This window comes from Micropterus dolomieu, linkage group LG02, assembly GCF_021292245.1.
Source record: "Micropterus dolomieu isolate WLL.071019.BEF.003 ecotype Adirondacks linkage group LG02, ASM2129224v1, whole genome shotgun sequence".
Classification (NCBI taxonomy): domain Eukaryota; kingdom Metazoa; phylum Chordata; class Actinopteri; order Centrarchiformes; family Centrarchidae; genus Micropterus; species Micropterus dolomieu.
Window position 1 is genome coordinate 1,396,060 of NC_060151.1, and position 1,832 is coordinate 1,397,891.

At 43.3% G+C, this 1,832-nt stretch overlaps 1 protein-coding gene across 1 annotated transcript in view; it reads left to right on the forward strand.

Annotated features, from left to right (window-relative positions):
- LOC123983707 (fructose-bisphosphate aldolase A-like) overlaps positions 1 to 1,011 on the forward strand; it is a 13,555-nt gene extending 12,544 nt beyond the window's left edge. Inside the window, exon 8 of the mRNA XM_046069998.1 lies at positions 583 to 1,011. Coding sequence (XP_045925954.1) covers positions 583 to 678 — 96 coding nt within the window. The 3' untranslated portion in view covers positions 679 to 1,011. The remainder of the gene's footprint in view (positions 1 to 582) is intronic.
- Positions 1,012 to 1,832: the final 821 nt, after the last annotated feature.

Below are 1,832 nucleotides of genomic sequence, written 5' to 3' on the forward strand. Positions count from 1 at the left end.
CGGAGGTAGCGGTCCTGCTGCTGGGTTGTTGCCCTCCTACGGCCTCCTCCACGTCTCCTGATGTACTGGCCTGTCTCCTGGTAGCGCCTCCATGCTCTGGACACTACGCTGAGAGACACAGCAAACCTTCTTGCCACAGCTCGCATTGATGTGCCATCCTGGATGAGCTGCACTACCTGAGCCACTTGTGTGGGTTGTAGACTCCGTCTCATGCTACCACTAGAGTGAAAGCACCGCCAGCATTCAAAAGTGACCAGAACATCAGCCAGGAAGCATAGGAACTGAGAAGTGGTCTGTGGTCACCACCTGCAGAACCTCTCCTTTATTGGGGGTGTCTTGCTAATTGCCTATAATTTCCACCTGTTGTCTATTCCATTTGCACAGCAGCATGTGAAATTGATTGTCAATCAGTGTTGCTTCCTAAGTGGACAGTTTGATTTCACAGGAGTGTGATTGACTTGGAGTTACATTGTGTTCCCTTTATTTTTTTGAGGAGTGTATATAGCAATTGTAAGTCGCTTTGGATAAAAGCGTCAGCTAAATGAATAAATGTAATGTAAAGATCTTTGTGTTTCTCCACAGAATAACAGCCAGGCAGCTCTGGGGAAGTATGTGTCCTCTGGAGACAGGAGCACAGCAGCTCAGGAGTCTCTGTTTGTTGCCGACCACGCCTACTGATGTCAGCTGCTTCTCCTCAAAGCACTTCACCCCCATTCCACCCAGTCACTGCCCTTTTTGCTGCCACATTCAGCTGGAGCAGGCTGTACTATCCTCAGTCACACAGACTCCCAACCAACCATTCAACGTTAATCTTTTATTGATGGGAGCCTAATGACTTTCTGAAAAAAATAAATAAATAAATAAAAAAAATACTACAATACCCATAGGCCTATTAAGAAAACTCCACCTCGAGCTTGCCTTTAAGTGTGAATTTGTTACTGCACTGCCTGGCTCAGTATGTTTAGAGTGGATACACTGGAAAAAGGTTCCAATTAAAATATTCCATAATGATGTCTTGTTTTGTTTGATCAGTTTGTGCACATTTATTGATTTCAGTTATTCTGAATGCCTTACATACAGGGGGCAGTGGTGATGAACTGTACTTTGATCTTTTACCTTAAGTACACATGTATACATACACAATCAGTGGTTGTAGCTCCATCCTACACCTTCTTTGTTGGAAACTAGTTTCAGCTTTCAGGTTTTTCCGTTCAGCATCTATATCCGTAGCTGCTGAGGGCGGCATTCAGAAATACCACTGGACTGCAGAGCAGGATGTTTCCCGCAGCCGTTAAAAGAAATGGTTTCATTTTTTTTTTTTTTTATGTGAGGCTGAATATTATTAGCAGATATTTTGGTTACATTTACCAAGTTACATTTGATATGAATTAGTTTGTTACAACTTTATAAAGACTGGTCATGTAGCGTCTACCTTCTGCTATCCGAGCGCAGGTAATGTGAGTTTTCAGTAAATGTTTTTTTTTTGTGCGTTAAATGAATGAATATGATTACTGAAGTGAAGACAAGCTCTTAAAGTGAGCTGAATGACCGCTCAGTGCCTGTGGCTTTTAATGTGGAAACACGACACAGCCGCTGCAGCTGAAAGAATCAGGCATGGTCATAAGAACACATTTTCTTCCTGTTGGTCTAACACTACAGTTTGCTCTTCTGCCAGTTCACTTCTCTACTGTCTTAGCTATAACAGCCCCTTTCAGTTTAAGCACCCACACGGGCGCACAGGAGTGCCATCCTATCCCTTAATTGTCGTAAGTGTTCCAGCTACTGATGACTATGCTACGGAAACAGCTAATACATGAAACCAACCACCTGAG